This window comes from Corticium candelabrum, chromosome 10 (assembly GCF_963422355.1).
Source record: "Corticium candelabrum chromosome 10, ooCorCand1.1, whole genome shotgun sequence".
In the NCBI taxonomy this organism is placed as follows: Eukaryota; Metazoa; Porifera; class Homoscleromorpha; order Homosclerophorida; family Plakinidae; genus Corticium; species Corticium candelabrum.
Genome location: NC_085094.1, coordinates 785,026 through 807,807, shown reverse-complemented (window position 1 = coordinate 807,807; position 22,782 = coordinate 785,026). Strand labels below are relative to the sequence as shown.

The following is a 22,782-nucleotide window of genomic DNA, read 5'->3' as shown; positions in this document are numbered from 1 at the left end:
TGTACATGTATAGCTAGATACATATACGTACATATAATATAATTAAAACCTTACTTTGAACAAGCTACACTTAACTACTGCACTATTGTGTCTATCGTGAAACAATACACGTAATAGAAAAGACAGTTTGTTTTGTTTCTATATATTAGTGGAATATTACTTTTGAAAATCCGGATCCAGTGTGTCATCGTCAGAACTGGCAGCAGTAGATTTACGACGTTTCTTTGGTTTCTTTCCCTCACTATTGCCTATTGCTTTGTGTCTTTTACTGTTGCCAGGTGTTCTGTTTCCACCTCCAGTAGACCTTCGTCTCTTCTTGCTGGATGACTGTCAAAAAATGAAAGAACAAAAAATAACTCATAATACAGAATTTCATTCCTATTTACATAAATATTACATCCGTACAAATGTAACACCATGCAACCACACACGCACACTGTACACCGCAAATGATCTCACATAGCAGGCGTCCACCTTGATCAAAATGGGTCATGTCAATACATGATGCCAACAGCAAAAGCAAACAGATGCCAATTAATTAAAAGTCAGCAATTGCACTTGTGCCTTTGCAAATCAGAAGTTTTCATAAAATACTTCTTACATACTAGTAACAGTGTACAGCTGCTTTAGCGTGTTCTAACAGAGTTAGCCTATGTTTCCTCCAGTCACAATTATGACGTGTCATTCCTGCTCTTGTTTTTCAAACATTAATTAACTGCTGTGACAAAGGTCACTGATATCGCAGTTCAATCAGTATGAAATTTGTTCAAAAAAATTCATGAACAGATTTCACCAATTTCACCCTGCTACCTAAAATTGAAGCACTATGTACAACCATAGAATCTATTGTAATCTTTCTTATTTAATTCAATCAGCTGAGACAAGAGTGTCAAACTTAAAAGAAAAGCAAAGATAGACATAATCGAATTACCCAGTTTGAACAAGTAGCAACAGTTCTATTTGCAGGAGCATGCCATAAGCAACTTACAGGAATAATCTCTATATTGGAGAACTGCCTGCCACAAGGGTAGTCAATAAGTTAGATCATGCAATGCAAGATGGGCAAATGTCCTCTGACAACAAGAAGCAATGTGTATGTACATAGAAAGCACTTACAAGTTATAATAAAGACCCTCTATAAACGGCCTACAGTAACCTGTTTATATTGGAACACAAGTTTGGCACCTCCTGTTGAGTAATCTGCAATCATATGTCATGCTCATACAAAAATTAGAAATTCCAACAACATTTCATAGTTGCTAGTAAATTTGTGTAGTGCAGAAAAAGTCAGCACGAATCCTACCATTCTGCTGCACACCACTGTCATACTGTATGTAGCAAGCCTGCCTATTTTACATAAGGTCCCAATCACTTGATTTTGCTTGGTCAATTAACAGTAATTATCTCAAGAATCAAGAATAGCAAATCTGTAACCTTCTTTGCATGATCACTGCCTTTCAGCACTACAAACGAGATACTGGTGCATCAGTAGTGTTCCATTCAAGACTAGCATCCTATTTACTAAAGGCACATTTAGAATGGTATAGCAAAACAAACTTTACGTGGTTGATGATACTCTACTACTGAAATAACAAAATAAACATGCCTTGTAAACACAACTGGAAACTTAAATCTGTACATAACTCAATTTAGAGACTTAATGTGATTATAAGGCAACAAGCATGCAACGTCATTTAACAAACCTAAGAGCATAAATTTTTTCATTTACTTAATTAACTCAAAACTCAGTGAATCATCTTTCTGTTTGTCAAGCACTAAAGTAGAAACATGTCACCAACTCTACTCTCATGTCGGGTAATAACAGATTCCTTGAAAGAGTTGCAATTAAGTCACAAAATATAGAAAAGAGTACTCCAACAAAAAAAAGAAAATCTGTGGCTATCTATGTGTGTGACTATCTATGTGTGTGACTATCTATAATAATAATAATAATAATAACAATAATAATAATATTGATGGCATTCGTATGTTACATGAACTCCGACTTCTTCAGCATCGGTTGGGCATTTCCTGTTCAAAGAGTTGTGAGGTCTCCATCAATCGATTGAAAATGAAACTTACGTCCAAGGTCGAGCGGACCAGGAGGCTGGAGAAGAATCGTAAGAGACTTCGCCAGAATGGTTTGTTTCAACGAGATGCTGGGTGGTTTTACAGAGAGCTGGGTAAGCAGACTATCCAGGTCACTTCCCCGCCATCAGAGTCTGAGATCGAACAGTAATGGGGTGTTTTCCTAGAAACTGAGGTACATCACAATGAGTCTGCCATCTGGTTGAGACGTCAAACCGATGGCGAGATGAGCAGCAGTGGTTACCTATCTCAGACAATGAGGTCATATTGTGGCTCAAAAGGATGGGGAACTGAAAGTCTCCTGGTCCAGACAAGGTTTATGGTTTCTGGTCAAGCGTATCACGTGTCTTCACACTGATCTGACTCGTAACTACAACCTGCTGGTTCAGAATCCAGACTTTGTACCCGACTGGTTGTCTCAAGGAATAACCACTCTGATTCCTAAGAATGACAAGACTGACCAAGCCAAAAATTACTGGCCTATCACATGTCAGTCTGTCTTCCTTAAGACCCTCATCTCAGTCTCAGGCAGAGGATTGCTGGGCATTTGGATCAGAGAAACCTCATGGCTCCGGAGCACAAGGGTTGTCGACAAGGATCTTTTGGTGCAAAGGATCAGCTGTTGATCAACAAGCTGCTTACTGAAGACTGTAAGACCAGGTACAAGAGCTTGAGTATGGCTTGGGTGAACTACCAGAAAGCCTATGACAGCGTGCCACACAGTTGGTTGATCCAATGCCTTCAGCTGCATAAGATCAGTCCAGTCTTGTGCGGGTTCCTGTCATGTGTGATGAAGAGTTGGAGGACATCGATGGTGCTTTCTTGCGGGAAAAGTACGATCAAGACAAGGCTTATGCAGATCAGGAGGGGTATTGTCCAAGGTGACTCACTTTCTCTACTTCTCTTCTGTATGGCTCTCAATTCTCTGAGCAAGGAGCTGAACAGAACCGGTTACGGCTACCGGATGACCACTGGGCATGGCGAGACTGCCAAACGTCAGCTCATCAGTCATCTACTTTACATGGATGATCTGAAGCTGTATGGCAGAAACTCTGATCAATTGGATGGGTTGTTGCTCACGGTTCGTACCTTCTCTGATGACATCCAGATGAAGTTTGGTCTGGACAAATGTGCTGTTGCACACTTTGTCAACAGCGGCTATCTGGACACAACTCTGAAGTGACCGTAGGAAAAACGAACACCATCAACTGTCTGGAACCGGGTCAAGTCTACAAGTACTTGGGTGTAGATGAGAGTAATGGTATTCAGCACAGCATGATGCGGGAGAGACTCCATCGTGAGTACTTCCGCAGAGTGAAGGTGGTTCTCCGGACTGAGTTGTATGGTTGGAACAAGATTCGAGCCATCAATGGGTTTGCACTACCGGTTCTCACTTGCGGTTTTGGCGTCATTCATTGGGGGTGCATGGACCTGCAGCAGCTTGATCGACAAACCAGAAAGCTCCTCTCTATGCACGGTGTCCACCATCCTGCTGCAGACGTTGACTGACTGTACGCTCCTTACACTGATGGGGGTAGGGGGTTACAACAGATTGAGTCGACATATCAATCTTGTATTGCGAGGCTGAACTGTTACCTTGCTGACAGTTCTGATCCTTTCATGCAAATGATACGGGAGTGTGACTCTGGAAAATCTTCACACTCGATCAAGCGCATGGCTTGTCGCTTTACTGCACAGCTGCAGAGGAGTCTTGCTTCGGATGACAAGCCACAGAGCTTACACAGGAATGCATCCATCTCGGTTGAAGGTGGTTTCAAGCAAGCGCCTGAAACAGATGTGAGACATTACCGTACATGTTGCAGTTCTCTTCGTGTGCGGTCCTGGAGTGGGAAGCCTATGCACGGGCAGTATCGCCGTCTCACTGAGCAACCGCTTGTGGACATGAAAGAGACCTACGGATGGCTAAAGGCAGCAAATCTTCCTGCTGCAACTGAGGGACTGGTTGTTGCTGCTCAAGACCAAGCTCTTTGGACTCGGTACTATGAGTGTAAGATTCTACATCATGATGTCAGTCCTACTTGCCGCATGTGCAGTGTAGGCCTGGAAACAGTCCGCCACATTGTTGCAGGCTGTAGTGCTTTGGCACCGACGGACTACACTGATCGACACAATCAGGTGGCCTCCATCATTCACTGGGATGTTTGTCATCATTTTGGGGTTCCAGTGGAGAGCAGATGGTACCGGCATCATCCTGATAGGCTTGTGGAGACGGATGACATTACTATGATGTGGAATACCACCATCCCCACTGCCAAGAAGATCAAAGCCAATCGTCCAGACATCTGTCTCAGAAATAGGAAGACAAATACTTGTCTTCTGATTGATATCAGCTGTCCTGCTGATGGCAACATTGGCAAGAAACATGCTGAGAAGTTGGCAAAGTACAGCGACTTGCGAGTGGAGATAAGCCGCATGTGGCATTGTCAAACACTGGTGGTTCCGGTGGTCTTGGGAGCTTTGGACACAGTGCACGCAGGTATTGCACGGTGGCTGGACATTATTCCAGGTCATCACAACCTGCAGCACTTACAGAAAACAGTGCTTCTGGTGGTTCCGGTGGTCTTGGGAGCTTTGGACACAGTGCACGCAGGTATTGCACGGTGGCTGGACATTATTCCAGGTCATCACAACCTGCAGCACTACAGAAAACAGTGCTTCTGGGATCTACTCGGATCCTTCGTAAAGTCATGTCTTCTTTCTAGACAGTCGTGATGGTCTAAGTACTTCTGAAGCAGGGTTTGCTTCCGGTACTTGTAATAGACTTTACAAACCAGACTGATCTGGTTGAGCACACACATATATTTCACTTCATACCAACAGGTAAAGCCTCTCACAAATGAGAGATATATACATACAAACACACACATACACATAGACACCTCAAAACAGACACACCTCTATGTGACCATGCACTTATGTATCCATGTTTGCATGTCATGGTATGTGTGACTATCTATGTGACCATCTATGTATCTATGTTTGCATGTCATGGTAAAAAAGAATGTACTGTATACAAGCATATTGTTCGCAAGTAAAGTTTTGTAAGCTATTTAATGTCGTAAATTTTGTAAATAGCAAAGAATTTATTAACTTGAATCGCTTACTAACTTTGTAGTTCAGATATCCATGCACATTTTGTAGCCCAAATATCTTATTGTCCTCATTGTTTGAGTTTGGCAGAAACTGCTTTCTCCTCGGTTCAGGGTAGTGTCCTGTCAACAAATTGGCTTTTGCTAGCCAAGAAATCAGAAACATATCAAGAATGAAGTAGGTACGTCAGCAGACCTATGCAGATATTGACTGCGCCTCATTGTCACTTCCGCGGAAGTGTTCAAGACATGTAAGGGAAGTTTACAAACGTTTTCTCTTACGAAATAGAGTTTGCACAGTTTGAAAACACTTGCAGTTACTAACATTTCTTGATTTACAGTATGTGGCTACAAGTAGAAGTAGCATCAGTTTTTTAGCAACAATGACAAGTTAACAAATATATTGCATTGTCATTACACCTATATGAAAAAGACATACAGATCTAGAGACAAGTATAACTTTTGACATTTTCATAATCAGTGTGCAAATACTATATACTCTTTGCATTGTAAACATAAGCAGCAATAAACTAAATGTCATCAACTTTGGCATGGATGGAAACTATAATGTTTCTTCATCTCATTATTTACATAAACTAGACAATGGGAAGATATCTGCTTAGATCATATTCTAAACAGATACTTTACAAATTCCCTTGTTAGGGAACGCTGTGACAGTCCAAAAACATGCACAGATGTAGCATCTTCTGATCTTAACCCAGAAAACTCAAGAAATGCAGCTGGTATCAACAGGTGCAAACAAACTCTTTGATAGCAATATTATGTGTCATAGTCGGTGCTGGAACTCAAGATACATAAAGTAAAACAAAAACACTTGTTGCAGCATTCAAGTGGAACATCTTTCCACAAGAGACACTCATGTCTGAGATAAGCGCGCTCATGCATTGCGCATGTGTTTACGGCAATCCAAATTTACTGAAACCAAGTTCATCAATTTGAGCGCAAAGACAAACATCTTACACTATCAACTGCTTGTTCAAATTTTATCCCTTTACAATTGCCTGGTGTCTACATGGTACATGTACATGTAGGACTGTCAAGAAAATGTGACATTAGTACAGTATATGCCAGAAGTTAGCTAATTGCATGTATCACAATCCACTTAACACTGTATGGCACAGTCAGCTAATTCCCTCACTTGCTGGTCAAAATAGTCAATGGCAGCAGCTCCACCTTCTGCATCCGAACCAGCACCATCGTCTTCACCACTGGGCTCTCGGCTCATTGCAATTTGTCTAAACTAACACATTAGAAATATGTGTTAGAGTCTTCCTGACTACACGACTATATGCATACTACAGAACAATTGCAAATTTAACTTGAGAAGTAGCATAGACTTAATTAATTAACACGGTAAAGAATCAAAAGAGTAGCACAACACATGTCTACCATCTTGAAGTAAGTCAATTACTGTTGTAAGAGGAAGTGTATGTACAGTTCGTGTCTATAACATTACTTTGCCAGAAGCCTAATGTGTGCACACCATGTGTCCAAAAACCCTACATTCAAACTGCTGGATAAAAATCACAAACACACACACACACACACACACAAACGCACACGCACACACACACACACACACACACACACACACACACACACACACAAACACACACACACACATGCACACACACAAACATGCACACACACACACACACACACACACACACACACACACACACACACACTCAGTCCGTGAACCATGTCCAGAATTGTAACTTTTCCGTGCACTCCATGGCAACCGTTTTCTTTCTAGCCTATCCTATGTAATCTTTTCCCCGGTGATTACAAAAATTATGTTCTATTAGCATCAGAGTGTCCAAAGTTGACTAAAACAGCATTTTCTTAAACAAAAAGTTGCCATAGTAACCAATATATAAAATTAAAAAGAGAAGTTGGATTTGCTATAAACTTTTAGGTATGGTTGACAAGCTTTCTTAAGTTAATTTAAAGCAGAAATCAGAAGTATTTAACTGAGCTCAGTAGATTATGCATGCGAGGAGATCTATAGTCTGTCTGTGTTTAATAGTAACTGCTACAACTTCCAATTAAATATAGTCAGTGTTCACTGTCGCATCCAGTAAAGGCATGCAACCCGGAAGTACTCTACACACATCTTCTTCTATTGACCAAGCAATATTTGTCATGCTGATGTGGCACCTTTGATTTCTTGACTCTGTCTGCCATATAATTTGTGCCGGGATCCGATGTGCACCTGAGCAAATGTCACTAAAACGTCATTATCTGGTGAATTAACAACATTTATGTGAGATGCTCTTGTGTTTGTTGCATGGTTTGTGTGTAAAACTATTCGAGTGTCAGATTCTTCTTCGCTGCATGAAAGTGCTGGAATCAATTGAACAGTGACACACAAATATATGCTTAACATCAAGGAGACGTGCGTATTTTGGCAGCTGCACGTCATTTCCTAAACAGAAAAATCAACAAAAGCTATTCTGCCATGAACCTTTTCTGTCACGAGGAAGCATCTGGTGACGATGCTGTATTAGGATGAAAGCAGGTGTGGCAGTTGACACACTGCAATTTCTCTCCAAATTTGCAATTTGCAAATGCAGATAGCGATCAATCACGAAGTCAATTTCGATTTCTGGAAGACGCATTATCGTTTAGAAGAGCGATTCTGTCAATTAGAGATAGATATAACATGTTGTACGCCAGACAAGGTCACTATTAGTAGAATTAAAGATTGACGAGGTGTTCTGCTCTAAACTTAGCGCTCTCACATGGTCACTGGCTACTGTTGATGAAGGGATTCAAAGACAGCCAAGTCTAAAATGATACATTTTAATACTGAAAATATGTGACTCTGTATAATTTTCATTAAATGCTACCCTTTTCGCATCCTTGCAGTTGTGAAAACAACATCTGTCGGACCAAGGTACGTGTACCACTAGAGAAACGATTGCCTTTCACTCTTGGAAAATGCAACAAGGGTAAACATTTTCAACTTTTACTTTCTCTGTGACGCCCAAAAGTTTACGTCATTGTTAGCTAGGAAACCATTGTTGAAAGAAGGGCCATTTTGCCTCACCTTAATTGGCCTTGCTGCAAGCCGGTAAGAGCTAGGTCATATTCTACCTGACAGGGAGCAGCTAGTCCAGAGCAAAGACCGATGAGATCATCAGAGTTATTGGCCAAAACACTAGCTCGTAGATAGGCAGTCATGATCAATGCAAGAATTGCATTCAAGTGTCTTTGTAAACGTATATACAAGCTGTGTCTAGACGTATATACCTAGAGTTCAACCTCAATAAAGTTTACTAATACTATGCAAACTACTATATTTGCAGCACGTCAGTGCAGTGTAGCATACTACAGTACAACAACATTTCAGGTACAACGGTCAAAGAACAATTTCTTACATCCTGTACATGTTGACGTCACAACTTGAAACTACAAAGTCTTAATTAGACCTTCTACAGCGATATTTATCACTTAATTGCAAGAGCTAACACGTCAAAAGCTTCATGGTAACGCACAGTTAGCAGGCACAAGATCAGGATGTTGCCTCAAATTGTATAACGAGCATTAGGCCTCACAGTTCCAGTTCATTGCTGCGTGGCTAATTTGCAAATGTCATGTTCTAGGTGATTGGACACGATCTGTCTCGCCAAACATAGGTATTCTCAAACATCTAGGGTGCGTTCGATTGGGCTCTTCCAGCCTCTTCCAGAAGAGTCTGAAAGACACGCCCTCTTCTGGAAGAGGCTGGAAGAGCCCAATCGAACGCACCCCTAATGCCATACAACAAGCTCCAAGTGCAAAAAATTGGTTTGCCAAAGGGTGCAAGGATGGCTTTTTCTGAAGCCTTTTTGCAATTGGCCCACAGACTAACACACACACACACACACACACACACACACACACACACACACACACACACACACAGACACACACACACACACACACACACACACACACACAGACACACACACAGACACACACACAGACACACACACAGACACACACACACACAGACACAGACACAGACACACACACACACACACACACACACACACACACACACACACACACACACACACACGGACAAATGGATATGCCCTCCAACACTATCCAGAGTTTTAGGTCATGCTAATGTATCCCTAGGTACTTGACCAGAGCATCGGAGGACAATGACTTTGGTGCAGCCTTGGGACTAAACCTCATGCCCACACATAACTATGCTGCATGATTGTCCACCCTTCAGTTAATGACCAGGTACTCATTTATACTCCTGAGTCAAGAGAGGCAATAGTGTGAGTTCCTTGCCTAAGGGAATTACGCCTGTGCCCATCCCGTACTTGAACAAGACTCAAAGGTCCCAGATGTTTCCATTCTTCAAATGAGCGCTCTAACCAATTGAGCTACAGACGCCACAGACAGACAGACAGACAGACAGACAGACAGACAGACAGACAGACACACACACACACACACACACACACACACACACACACACACACACACTTGGAGTCTTAAAAGGTTGCCACAGATGAATGAATAAATTTACAGGTAGGTATGAATGTAATCGCCATGTGCAACATCTCAATAAAGACAAAATACTGTAAACCCATTTATCTTCTTGTTCTATTAATGTTAACAAAATTAACGACCCATTTCAATTAATCAAATGGTCGTCAACTACAAATGAGCATGCACTACTGCCATGTTGGTTGTTGGCAAAACATTAAAATAAATGTATGTTAACTTCTTGTCTCTGAGCGACAAACGTTAAATATAATGCGCATTAATCTATATGGGTTTACAGTACAACAGTGAAAGTAAACACTATACACACACTTCTACTTGCAAAGATCTTACACCTACATGTATAATCACAGTGTGTTAGGTTGGTGTGTAGAGATACCTGCTGCTGACTAGTTGTTTACTAAAGTAGCTGCATTATTTTATTTAATTAACCAAACAGACGAGAAGATACAAAAGTTAAATTTCTATGTATCTTCGAGCAGCAGCATATGTCAAGTTCCACTGTTAAGATGACTGTTTGTACAGCTTGAGTGTTAACATTTCTAATAATTACAGTATCATTTACCGTCCATCCACCCTTCTCTTTCTGCATGCATAATTCTATTGATAAATCCAAACCAACATGTCCTAGATGGCTAGCATATAACCTGCTAATATCCCCTTTAGCGTATATTTCTACTGATTAAGTATTTGATAGTAGGTGCTTTGTTGTGTATTTATTTTCATCAAAACACAAAGCAGAAATATTGCACTACCGTGTCATGATGTAAAATTCATATCACACAAGCATCTCAATCAATTCAGGGCCATTACATTTAGCAATTGTCCAAAGACATAGAAATTGACATCACAATTACAGCAAGTTATGCAACAACCTCAATTGCTTAATTAAAGTTGAGAAATTGTATTACCACAGATCATCTACACATACATTGAACAATTGATACATATTAGCAATTCAGAGGCAACTCGATAACCTTTCAAATGATAGCCAATAAGTTACATATTACCTCTTATCCAAAAAATCTACTATATTAACTATAACATACTATCTCAAACATGTAGAGTATATCATAGTGCTAAGTCATAACCTTAAAACTCACCTCTAGATATTGATCAAATAAATCAGTCCTATTAAATGACTGATGTCCAGAACAGTGGTCCTGCACAGCTTGAATAACTCTTCTTGGTTCAAAGTCATGTAATAACCTTTTGGTCAAGGGTTTTTCATTTAGTTTTGCAGGTTCGCTTGGAGAATACTTTCTGCACTTTCTAAAGAGTATAGAAGAACAACTCATAAATGATTAACACTTGCAATAAATCAGTTTTCACCCTTCTGTCAACCCAAACATTTCTTTTAGGTGAGATCGAAGTTTCAGCAAAAGACAGCATTGATGACTAGCCACAAGGCAAGTCACAAATTTGTCCCAGGAGAGATTAGGTAATGCTGATAAAATTCATAATTATAAATCAACACAAAATGGCAAGTGATAAGCTAAAGCATCTACATACATGACTGGAGTGCTGCTGCTGTTTCCAAATCATCAATATTCACACTGTCATCTAAGCGGCCAGCAGTAAGAACCTACATAACATAAAAGCAACTAAAGGCAATGTACTTATCCCTTGCAAGCAGATTAATACGACATTAAGTTTTTATGACAATGCATTGATGTCAGCTACACAAATGTGCGATGACATGTATGTTTAGTTCAGATAAACAAGAGACATATAGAACTAATTTAGAAAGAAACTAATCATGTTCATGCAAAAAGGAAGCATTGCTTGTATTCAAACAGCACCACTATTAAATGACAAGCTGTTTTAATTCAATCTACCATGCTGTATAAGATGAAATATTGGTGGAAATTTATTTGGCATTAGAAAATGTATACTGGCATTTCACTTTGGTGATTCCATAATATTCTGCATAAACTATTGATATTTACTGTTAATTCTTTCCCAGGTATTGTTTTTGGCCACCATCATATTCAGAACATGAGAAAAGTAGTGAGAAGCATGTTTCAGCATCATATATGTACTTCCTGATCTTTGCTTTCCCTGTCTCCCAATACCTGTGGTATTTCTCATGTGTATCATTGTATGATCTTCGTGAAATTTCCTCTCCATTGTCATCTCTATTCTAGGTACAACAGAGAGTAAGTCTAATTTTTGCCTCATCACGTGTTTTGAGGTACATGTACATTATTGCATCTGTAGTACACATGGCTGCTGACATCACACTGTCTCCTAAGGACAAAATGTTACCAGATTTTTACGTTTTCGAGGACTCAAAAAACTCCCACTTCACCAAATTAATTTCCTACAAATATTTCATCTTATATGGTAGCTATTTCGGATATTTTTACAATGGCATCGTCAGTGCTAGTTGCCATTTTCCCAAGTCTCATGTGTCTGCCATAACAAACGACATCAACTAAATATGAGTACTTACAGTGCACAGCCTAAGCGACAAATGTAGATTCGTGTCGTACTACATAATGTCATGCATAAAACCGTTTGTTGCACTGTTGCTACACGTCACAGGGTATTGGTCAGATTGTTCAGTCCTCGTAAATTTATTATTATCTCCATCCATTCAACTTTACAGACAACCAAGCAACTTCGTTTTTACAAGTGCAAGTTGCAATATTTATTTTATAACTTGACATGGTCTGGGGAAGTGCTGTGTAATGTGCACTATGTCGACAATAGCAAACATCCAAGATGCTTTTCATTGTCCAGATCTGGCCTATGACCTGGGTGCTGAAACCATGGTATCAAATCTATTGTTCCAAAAGCAAACCTCCATTGCAGATGTCTTCATGGACTTCAGCAGAGGTGTGTTTTTGGCTCTGGAAACTCCATACTACCTTAATAATTCCCAGATATCTTGTGTCAAACCTCGAGCTGGTAGCAAAAGAGCTATCTGGTAAGAGTAAAGGCTGGTTTACAGTAACTTAGGCAAGCCGGTAGCAAAAGAGCTATCTGGTAAGAGTAAAGGCTGGTTTACAGTAAACTTAGGCAAGCCGGTAGCAAAAGAGCTATCTGGTAAGAGTAAAGGCTGGTTTACAGTAACTTAGGCAAGCCCAGCATCAGCTCCGCATCTGCAGTAGCATCACTTGATGCCGAAACTTATTGAACAGTACCCGAGTGCAACTGGCATCGGTGGTAACATCTTATCAGTGCAATGCATGTCGGGCATTCGAAGAGTACTGTTACCACCCTGAACACAAGTACTGCTGCACTACAGGTGTAATAACTAATTTTAAAAATTCTTAGCTTTTCAATTTGGCTGTTTAGCTCACTCATGTTTAGAGCTTTTGAAACAACAGCACGTAATCTTGTTGTCACTTCGCTGGATGCGTTCTTCTTTTCACAATAATCTTAATAACGGGTATCGCTTAATGGCCAAAAGTAAAGTCTCGCACGTCAATAATAACCTGCCTTTTCCATACTTTATAAGCATGTTGTGTGATTCACATAGATGAAAATTTGTTATTTCCGGTTGACAATGAATTGACGATAGAATAACACTCGAGTCCATTCCAGCACCATGAGGCTGGAAAAGCAGTGTCCTAGCAAACAGTGTCAACATGTTCACAGTACAATGCTCTGCAGACGCTCACCTGACGCTGAGCTTACCAAGCGCCAGTGAACCAGCCTTAAGTCCTAAATTATGTAGTAAGTTCATTCAGCCAATACATGAAGCCAAAAAGAGATCATGGTCTGTCACCAACGTAGTAACTAACCATTGACCTACAGTAAGACTCGTACCCAGTTCTCTCCTTGCACACACTCTGGTGTACAAGCATGCAACACTAAACATGCCAAAACTGCTAGCTCAATTGACATGAAACTCTGCACACAGATCAAGTTCAAACATTTTAGAAGGATGATCAAATTGGTTTGGCTGCATGACTTCCATTGTTCATATGAATGTGTATGCAGTCCTACTCTCCTCATCAAAGAATCGGAAATGGCAGCCTTGTGATGACTGTTTGTCCAGCTTTAGTCAAGGTACAAACGTGTTAATGGCCATATGAAGGATGCATTGCATCTGAATCCAGACGTTGGCCTGATATTCTATATGCCTAGCATACACAATGGCTTTACCCTGGCGAAGGTATGCATGCAATTTTACCAGTTAATACCTTACTGCATTTCATGTTCTCGCGTGACGTGGTCACACCCTTTCCTAGTTTAAATCATCTAAGGCCAGACAAACTAAAGTTTTGATGCTCAGATCTTGACATGAATATTGGACCGACTGACAAAAATAACTATTAATAAATAATAATGACATAAAGTTTTGAGCATGCACAGTTCTCATTGCGCTGCCCACAAACATACAAAGAGAACACTAAAACCAAATAGACTGCAGATACTAAAAGACAAGCGGAATGGGGTGGGACACAAAACACTAGCACATGCCGTTAGCACTTGTGCTACCTTGGATAACTACATGCATAAGAATGTACCAACCAAAGAGGAAAATATACAAGATTTTTGTGTCGAACATCTCAATACATGCTGGGTCATCAGGTAAATACTGTATTTTTATTACAACCCCTCTCAAACAAACACTGCCTCTAAAACCCTACTTTTACGAAATGTCAAGAGCAAACACTGCCCTCAGATAAATGCCACACTTATTTAAAAACTATTCACGTTTGATTTTTAAACTTAAACTTTGTAGTAATTTTACAAATTTAGTACACACTGGAAGTGCTCATCATACTAATGAAAATGTTTGCATTCCTTTTTTAATTATGTAAATGATACACTATTAGTAACTAACTAATATAGTGTAACTTTCCTATTTTCAGTTGGTCATATTAAGTAGTATCAATCTAAAGTGTAATGGCTGTCTAGAAGCAGAGCAAACCTTATACCGTAGAACGAGAAATTTGCCGAAAAAAATTTGGCGAAATCTTCCAACATGACTATATTTAAATTTTGACGAGTTATGTTTTGGCAATTTGCAACATCGGTGAATGTCTGATGCCACTTCATCTGCTACATGTGATGTGTGTCTGGCATTGCGAGGCTACTAGTGCTCGTGAAAACGAATACTGTACAACCGGAAGCATGGAGTCATTGGAACCTTACAAAGTTCCCAGCTGCATTTGAGGCCATCACGTTTATCGTGACATTTATCGTGACAAGAGCAGGCCGTTCAAAGTCTTTGCACTGAAAGTATCTGTACAGCGCCATTTCGTCATTCAGCTGTGCGCATGAGCAATGAAGCTAAACTAAAATAATATTGACGCTTTCTATTTTGCAATTCACTCTTAAATCGCCAAATCACCAAAATAAACTGTTGCCAAAATTTCTCGTTCTACGGTAATTGATCTAAATTTTTATGACCCATGCAGCATTTTGCATTCATTAATCTATTAGAATTTGCTACATGACAGCAAATGCAAATAAATTATTGTAATTGCACTCCAATGGACCTCTGAAGTTTGTGCAAAAGTGTTTATCCCAGTGAGACATGAAGAAATACTATTGTGTAAGCTCGTGTCAAAGCATTCATGGATAAACTATCACTGCAAAAGTCTGCTAGAAAAGCAGGAAAGTGTGGCAGAGCACTGGTTATTAGGGACCAAGAAACTACCGGTATAAGGAATTGCTCTAGTGGTGCCTTTCAACAAATTGCACATCAACGCAAAAGTGGGTAATAGACTGTTTAGTATGCCTAATAGCACACTAAATGTATTATTGCTAATTCCTATACTATTCTTTAGCCAATCTGGTCATTCATCATGAGTTATGTTGCTGACAAACTATATTCACGCTTGGACATGGCCATTGTTGGTTGGACAATATCCTATGTCCAACCATAATTTCGCCTTGCAATCTTGCAATGAAAGGCAAACATCACTGTGCACGCGTATTTCAAAAATTTTGTTCTTATTTTGACCAAGCTCAAACTTGTACTAGTGAATACAAATATCAAGAAATTTAGTTGGTGTGGTGCAAATAAAAAACTTCCTCAGCAACAACCCAATTTGCTGGAAACGAGATACTCAGTAACAGTGTAATATCTCCAGCAAACTAAAATGATAACTGCTAAAAACAAGAAACTCAAAGATCAGACCAAACCAAGACTAACTTAGACAGATTAAAATTGCCTGTAATAGTATACTTGCTATTAGACACATTAATTAAAGATTATTTGCCTAGGCAAAGAAAAGGCTGCAAAGCTAGTATTTATATGCAAGGAAACTTACCATTTTGGATCATTGCCTGCCTTAATAGACATCATACACGTCTATTTATTTTGTACTATCCTCCACAGAGGTAATTTCAAAGCTACCGTCACCTTTAAATTTCATCAATAAATTTAACGTTTGTTAATTTAGCATTAAACATACCAAAATCCATTCCATTTGCAAAATTAAATGTCAGATAATCAATTATCTTTAATAGCTGGCACAGCCTTATTGGTAATTCATCACATGTGTAAATTACATGTACAATTATCTTCTAGTACTGTAGAGTTTTTGCAGCATGGAATTCCATTACTGTAGTAATCTTCCACACAAAAACTAACCTCGTTGAACTGTTCAAGAAGAGAAGAACTTCTGCTAGATGCTACCTTATCTACTACATAGATCACAAACAAAGGCTCGTCGAGAACAGCATAAGGAAATAATGCAACATTATCAGCAACAAACAGAAGGTAGTGAAGCTCAGCGTTCTACAAAACAGAAACAACACTAGATCAACATTAACACTAATGCAGTGCATCACATATTATTAGGACCAAAACACTAACATGTGTACCTTCACTTGCTGAAATGAACGAATGAGTAAGTTGACAAATGATCGTCTGTTTTGACGGTTAGAACGAATAAGAGAATAAAGATGGGAGCAAAGAGCATGCCCTTGATCAACATCAATACGAAACCCCCTTACCACACCCTACAAATAAAACAGTACATTCTATTAAGCAAAAGACAAGCAAATGTCCACTTTTAATTTATTGGTGATTGTCTCAATCAATAGACAAGTAAACTAGTAAGAATGATGTGCACAGAAACGTTCATATGAACAGTCTTCATCACTCAGTTAAGTACAGTGATACCATTCCCAGATTGCCAAGGTAGATTGCTAAGGTATACACTGATATTTGCTCACACTGCAAACCACCAACAAAGTGATTATCATAAAACTTACAGCACCATGTTGTTCAAGATTAATTCATCACAGCAGCAAGGTAACATAAACTCCCATAAATTTCAACTAAAATGTCGTGTCCCATGTTTAGATACTTCAACTTTTTCTTTTACAAATACAAATGTAGTTCAATGTTATAATTTTACACTTGAACCACATCGTTAACAGCTTGTAAATTATTACATATGTCTTTTCCCTGGTCAAATTAAGAATCTTCAGCATCCTTTGTCCAGTAAATCTGGTTTTGAACAGACATCTACACAAGTCATTTTGAATAGACTTTTAAGACATGAATAGAAACATGCTTAAAGTACACTTCCTGTCGCAAAACATTGCAACTAGCATAGTTCAATTAATTAACTGTCATAGTTTAAAATTTCCATAAAAACCTTCCTAAGTTTAGCAAAACATGAACTTCTATAAATCATCTAGAAATGATAAGTCCACGTGGTCAGTAGTAAAATATCCATATGCTGCTAACTCTTCTACAAAAGCACCCAATGACCTTAATGCCGACAAGCACCTGTGAGCCTACTTCAAAACAAGCTAAATGCCATTGTGCCTTGTTGTCACCTTACAATGACTCTACTTTATTAGACACTATGTTGTTACCTGTAAACAAAATAACGACATTTATCATATGTTAATATATACATACTAACTACAAATCAACCTGCAAAATATCAAAAAAACTGTGAAAAAATTGTGGTCAGATAAAGTTGCAACTCAGCTACTGCAATAGTCATCATAGTCCGTCATCCTCTCTGAAAAGCAACTGACATTGTTAAAAGTGTAATCTTCCAAAAGCAATAGCTGATACACAAGTTGCAGGTCCATTATTTTGCAAATGCACATTATACAATGCTAATCTCTACCTGACAAACTGTAACAGTGCTAGATGAAACATACATGCAACTGATGCTTACGCAATCACAGTATCAAGAACATGTGTGCCAAGAATACAATAAACAGTAACTAAACAACACAAGTTGATAATGAGTAAGACATAGACTCCAGCCTCGTACAGCATTTAAAGTAGTGGCAATAGCTGGTTATAATGGAAAATCACAACTGGTGCAACTTGCCTGTGCATGTCCTGTTAATGTTACACACATTACAAAGCTCATGCTGAAGCGATATTTTCAACTTTAATATTTTGGCAAGCTTGCAGAAATAACTAACGTCTAAACAGCCTACCAATTACCTGTTTGAGTATTCTCTGATAACTGAATGCCTTCACAAATCCTGGCATTGCTTCCGTCTAAGCACAACAATGACATAAGCATCTCATTTGCAAAATGAGTACTAAAACTACAACTGACGCGAACTACATGAGCATGTTTTGAACTGATGGTAGTAAGAATCTTGTCTGCTCTTTCTCTCACAATTGTATCACAGTCAGTGCTCATAGCAATTAGATAAGGAAAGTTCTGTGAAACAACACAATACAATTTCATTTATGATCAACAGTGTTCTACTGCACAATGCAGCATGCCTGCATGGGATGAATGAGACCATTCGCAAGAATGATTGAGAGAGTATGAATACATGAGCGTCGAACTGCTACTGATGGATGAAAAACTGCTTCCCTAATTAAAGGAGCAAACAACTCGGCTGCCCTGTTGCTGAGCCTAAACACACAAGAACTTCAGCTGTATTACATTAGTCACTGCATAAGTAGCAAAGCAACAAAAGTGACACCAAGAAACAGTTACTGATTTAACTTTAATTAACTCAAAGAATTTAATGCTTGTCATTGGCATAACAAGACATCTATCTGGCCTCTTGCCGTATGCAATCCTAAGTTTGATTACAGTTGTTAGAAACAGGTTGTGATAAAAGTAGTGTAAATATGTGTTTTGATCCACAGTAATACTACTTATGACTTCTGTGAGACAAAAATGGTAGTGCAAAACAAGCAAAGTGACGGTGTTGTAAACCTTATAAATGCAATAAACAAAAAAGTGGCACTAAAGTGCAAATCTTGCTTGAGATATGACAGAATGCATGCTAAACTTGTGACACCATAGCAGAAAATGATTTGCATTAAAACATACAACTTCTACAACAGAAACATTTCAGATTGCCCTAAAATGAGCAACATAAACAAGTATGTGCCTTCATACATACATTTGTGTTAACTAAGCATGTATTAGGGGCTGTCCGTAAATGTTGACAGTATTTTCAATCCATAAAATCTTTACTTGTAGGTGGTGGTGGTCATCTCTTTAAAAGCAAATTTAATATCGATGATACTCTTTTGCATACAATGAGCATCTGCATGTGTTAAAACATTGTCTTTGCAGTTACATGTAGCACAGCAAGGTTCAACTTTAAAGTGTAGCTCGGGTGTGCACACTTATACAACTTGACAGTCTTTACACTAAACCCTTCAAGAGGGTGCCCCACGGGACCATGACAGCGAGAAGAAATACATGCTAACTTCAGCATTTGGCAAGCTGAAGATGGTGTGAGGCTAGGGTGTGCTAGCCTAGCAAGTTGGTCACCTAAATTCTTTCAATGCTACCAGTTGCAGAATTTAGCGCAATCCTCCGTGTGTGGATATAAATAGACGTGACACTGGAAAAGAGCCAGTGACGCCAGGAACAGGACTGGGCCCCAAAGACCTAGAGGCAACTCAAGGATCAAGGGTTGTGTGCACAAGGAGTCATCACGAGGTGTCCGACTGCCCTTGGTGACGCTAAAGTCAGTCAGCAATCCAATCTTTCACTATTACAGCTACTGATCAATCCATGCAGTGCTCAATCAATGACTGTATAAGTAGCCTGTCCTCAGCCAACTCCTCATGAAATCACATAAGGAAGTATCATCCTATGATGAATGTACTGTTAGTATAGGAATTGTTTGTCACCTGCTTTGTCGCCTAGTTTTTCTTCCTCACAAACTTTTCTTTTTCTGTCACCATTGGAAGTCTGTTCATCATAAATGCTCAAGACTGGTACTTGGAATGTTCGTTCCCTTACGGGGATTGGCTGAACAAATTGTTTAGCTAAAAAAACTATGTAGAATGAACTGACTCTGTGTGATGCGACTGAAACTCATTTGTTGGAGCTGGGTCAACGTATTTGGATAAAAGTTCACACCTCAAGCTTTTGTTTGCAGGATCATCTACAGAAGCTTCACAAGGAGAGAATTTTGGTTTTCCAGTAATGCTGAAGATTCAATCAAGTCATTTAACCCCGTTCCTGAGCAAGTCATAGGAGTAGAGCTTTTGACAGACAGAGATGTGCTCAGTGTTGTGGTTGCCTACGGTCCAACAGAACAGAGTAGTGAAGAGGAGAAGAATGTCTTTTATCAATAGCTAGTTGAAGTTATGGAAAGAATGGGTCTTTTACTGTTGCCATAGGCAATTTCAATGCTAGTGGGAAGACAAGTTTCTAAAGTTACTGCAAAATTTGAATTGGCCAAATCAACCAGTGAAAATAGCAATAGACAATTAGACTTTGCTCAGGCACATGATCTGATTATCACAAATACTGTGTTTTCAAAACAAGGATATTCACATTGCATCATGGTACCTACCAAATTCACTTTAGAAACCTAGTCTAAGTGTATTCTTGTTAGACAACGTATTTCTTATAAGGAGCAAGGTCCATGACAATAGAGTGACGAGGGGTCCGGATTTCAAATCAGACAACAAGCTAGTGATAAGCAAACTAGTTTTGAAACTCCAGAAATGCAATGCCCCGTCCACACTAGTACTCAATCGCAATAAATCCAATCCACATCGAGAGGTGGTTCGGTTGAATCTAATTAGAAATAGTGGGGTTACCTTCACGTACGCTACGAGTGTAGTCAGAACATTTAACCCTCCTCACTCATCTTCATTTTCGCTCACCTTATGTTGCTATATCAATGCTTCCCAAGCAAAGAACCCACAAGTACACGTAGGTCATCAGCCACGTGATACTAAAAAAGAGGTAGAGGTATCAGTAGGCTCGAGTGTCCAGCAGGTCATCCCTCCACAGAGCAGACATTAGCCACTGAAACAAACCACCGACACTCTATCCTCCAATCAGGGTGCTGTTCAATGTGTGTGCATCCTCAATAGGGATGCATGTTGCTATTGGCTAATTGCCAATGTATTTTCGCTCTGACACAAGTGCCTGTAGTCTCTACGCTCGCCATCCAAGTCTATGAACAACAGGTCGACTCTTTCCAGTTCTTCTCGTTGCCTGTCTCATTCGATACAAGAGCTAGACTCAAAGGCTTACCACAGAGGTCAACCAAAGGTCAACCACAATGTATGCAATTCGTACTTTGCACGTCGCCCTGCGTCGAGTGCAAATACCACGCTTTGTAGAAGGTCTAGTCGTTCAATGCATGCAACATGTGTGCTGCATATTCCTCGAAGTAAGAAAAGAAAGACACAAGAAGAAGACAACATGTAGGTGCAGCTCAAAATGTGATATCAGACGGTATGACGGATTGTCTTTGTAGTATATACATCCGGGGACTTGTATTGTGTTACATTTCGGTCATTGACCAGCATTTAGGACTAGCCAGTCATTCTTGAAATAGATCGACTAGAGTTAGCAGCAAGACCGGCTGAGTGTGTGCTAAGGATACAGTTACTTGTGACTTCTGGCGACGAGGATGGCGGCAGTATTCGGACAAATAGCGGAGTTTGACAAATCAAAGGAGGAATGGCCACTTTACGCAGAAAGGTTAGAACAATACTTCACAGCGAATGGTGTAGACAACGCTGATAGAAAAAGAGCTATTCTATTAAGCGTGATTGAGGCTCAAACTCTACAAAGTTTAGTGGCTCTGTAGAAGCCTAAAGAGAAGTCAGTCAACGAAATACTACAGATGTTGACAGAACATTTCAACCTGAAGCCATCAGTAATAGTACAATGATTCAGATTTAACAGTTGATCGCGTCAGGAAAGTGAGTCGGTCGCTAATTTCACGGCAGAACTGCAGCGACTCAGTGAACATTGCGAATTCGGGGCGGTGCTTAGTGATATGCTACGAGACAGACTAGTCGTTGGAATAATAAATGACCGAAATGTAACGCAACACAAGTTCCCAGATGTATATACTACATCCTTCTCCCCCTGTGAATATTGCCACTAATCCACTCAACCTCTTCATCCTCATTTGTATCTGACTGCGCCTCCTCATAGCCGATTTTGTATGCACCTCTACCACTGTCCTCAAAAATTGCGGCAAAATTGGGCATACGAAGGCTGTTTGTCATACAGTGAGAAAACATGGCTCGGAAAAAGAACAGTGGTAGAGGTACGTACAAAATCAGCTATATGGAGGTGCAGTCAGATACAAATAAGGATGAGGAGGTTGAGTGAATTAGTGGCAATATTCACAAACTGCACAAAGGAAAAGTGAAGCAGATGAAGACAAAGTTGACTGTACAAGGACAAACACTCGAGATGGAAACAGACACGGGAGTGAGTGTCAGTATAGTGAGCAAAACAACATGGAAGTCAGTCCGGAAGAAAGGTGAAGCACCATTGAAGGATACAAAGAAGACGCTGAAGACATAGACTGGGGAACCGGTACTTGTATGTGGAAAGTTGAAAGTGTGGGTAGACACTCCGGATGGACGCCGACTGCCTCTTCCGCTTGTGGTAGTGGCAGGCTCTGGCCCGAATTTATTAGGAAGAGACTGGATTCGACAAGTACAAATTGATTAGGGAAGAATTCATCTCTTGGAGGCAAACCCTCACCAAGGAAAAGTGGAAGGGTTATTGCTATTACACAGTGAAGTGTTCAGTGGGAAGTTAGGCAGATTGCAAGGTGTGGAAGTGAAATTACCAGTGACAGAAACGGCGAGTCCCAAGTTTTACCGACCAAGACAAGTACCGTATGCTTTGAGAAAGAAGAT

The 22,782-nt window shown here is 39.8% G+C and overlaps 1 protein-coding gene across 1 annotated transcript; it reads right to left on the bottom strand.

The window, feature by feature from the left end:
- Positions 1–18: 18 nt before the first annotated feature.
- On the bottom strand, positions 19–22,119 carry LOC134185995 (nipped-B-like protein). The gene is made up of 12 exons (XM_062653899.1): positions 21,983–22,119; positions 19,952–20,086; positions 18,409–18,544; positions 18,236–18,343; positions 18,118–18,174; positions 16,521–16,658; positions 16,288–16,434; positions 11,241–11,313; positions 11,061–11,175; positions 10,832–11,000; positions 6,358–6,459; positions 19–327 (listed from the first exon to the last, which is right to left on the bottom strand). The coding sequence occupies exons 1-12, from the start codon at positions 22,117–22,119 to the stop codon at positions 157–159; spliced, it is 1,488 nt and encodes a 495-aa protein (XP_062509883.1). The 3' UTR covers positions 19–156.
- Between the last annotated feature and the right edge of the window lie 663 nt (positions 22,120–22,782).